This window comes from Buceros rhinoceros, unplaced genomic scaffold (assembly GCF_000710305.1).
Source record: "Buceros rhinoceros silvestris isolate BGI_N320 unplaced genomic scaffold, ASM71030v1 scaffold28267, whole genome shotgun sequence".
Classification (NCBI taxonomy): Eukaryota; Metazoa; Chordata; class Aves; order Bucerotiformes; family Bucerotidae; genus Buceros; species Buceros rhinoceros.
The window spans coordinates 5,868-6,321 of NW_010424375.1; the positions used below are offsets into that span (position 1 = coordinate 5,868).

Consider the following 454-nt stretch of genomic DNA (forward strand, 5'->3'; position numbering starts at 1 on the left):
GCCCCCCGGCCCCTGCCAGCCGGTAGCTCTGTCGCCTTCCCCTTGGCAGGGCTCTGCCTCGTGAAGAACCGCGAGTCTTAGTCACCTCCTGGCAGAGCAGAGCCCTTTCTCCTGTGCTCTGTGGGTGCAGAGGCTGCTTGGCCAGCAGCCCTGGTGCCACCAAGGGAAGAGGGTGACAGCTCTGGCCATCCCCTCTGACCCCAGGTACCTGCAGAAAACCCGACTGTCTGTGTTTCAAAGCAGCTTGAGGGCAAGGGCAGTGTGTTAGGGTCAGCCAGGGCTCCACCTCCTCATTAACAGGCTTGTGCTAACGAGCAGTCCCTTGGCTTTCAGTATCCCTCCTAATGCCCTGTGGCTTTGCAGTGTTTGAGAACAGCAGTAAGATCGTCATTGTGATGGAATATGCCAGCAAGGGGGACCTGTACGACTACATCAGCGAGCGGCAGCGGCTGAC

The 454-nt window shown here is 59.3% G+C and overlaps 1 protein-coding gene across 1 annotated transcript in view; it reads left to right on the forward strand.

Moving 5' to 3' along the window:
• NUAK2 (NUAK family, SNF1-like kinase, 2) overlaps nucleotides 1-454 on the forward strand; it is a gene marked incomplete at its 5' end in the record, with an annotated part of 6,385 nt that overhangs the window by 1,151 nt on the left and 4,780 nt on the right. Inside the window, one exon of the mRNA XM_010140783.1 lies at nucleotides 364-447. Coding sequence (XP_010139085.1) covers nucleotides 364-447 — 84 coding nt within the window. The remainder of the gene's footprint in view (nucleotides 1-363; nucleotides 448-454) is intronic.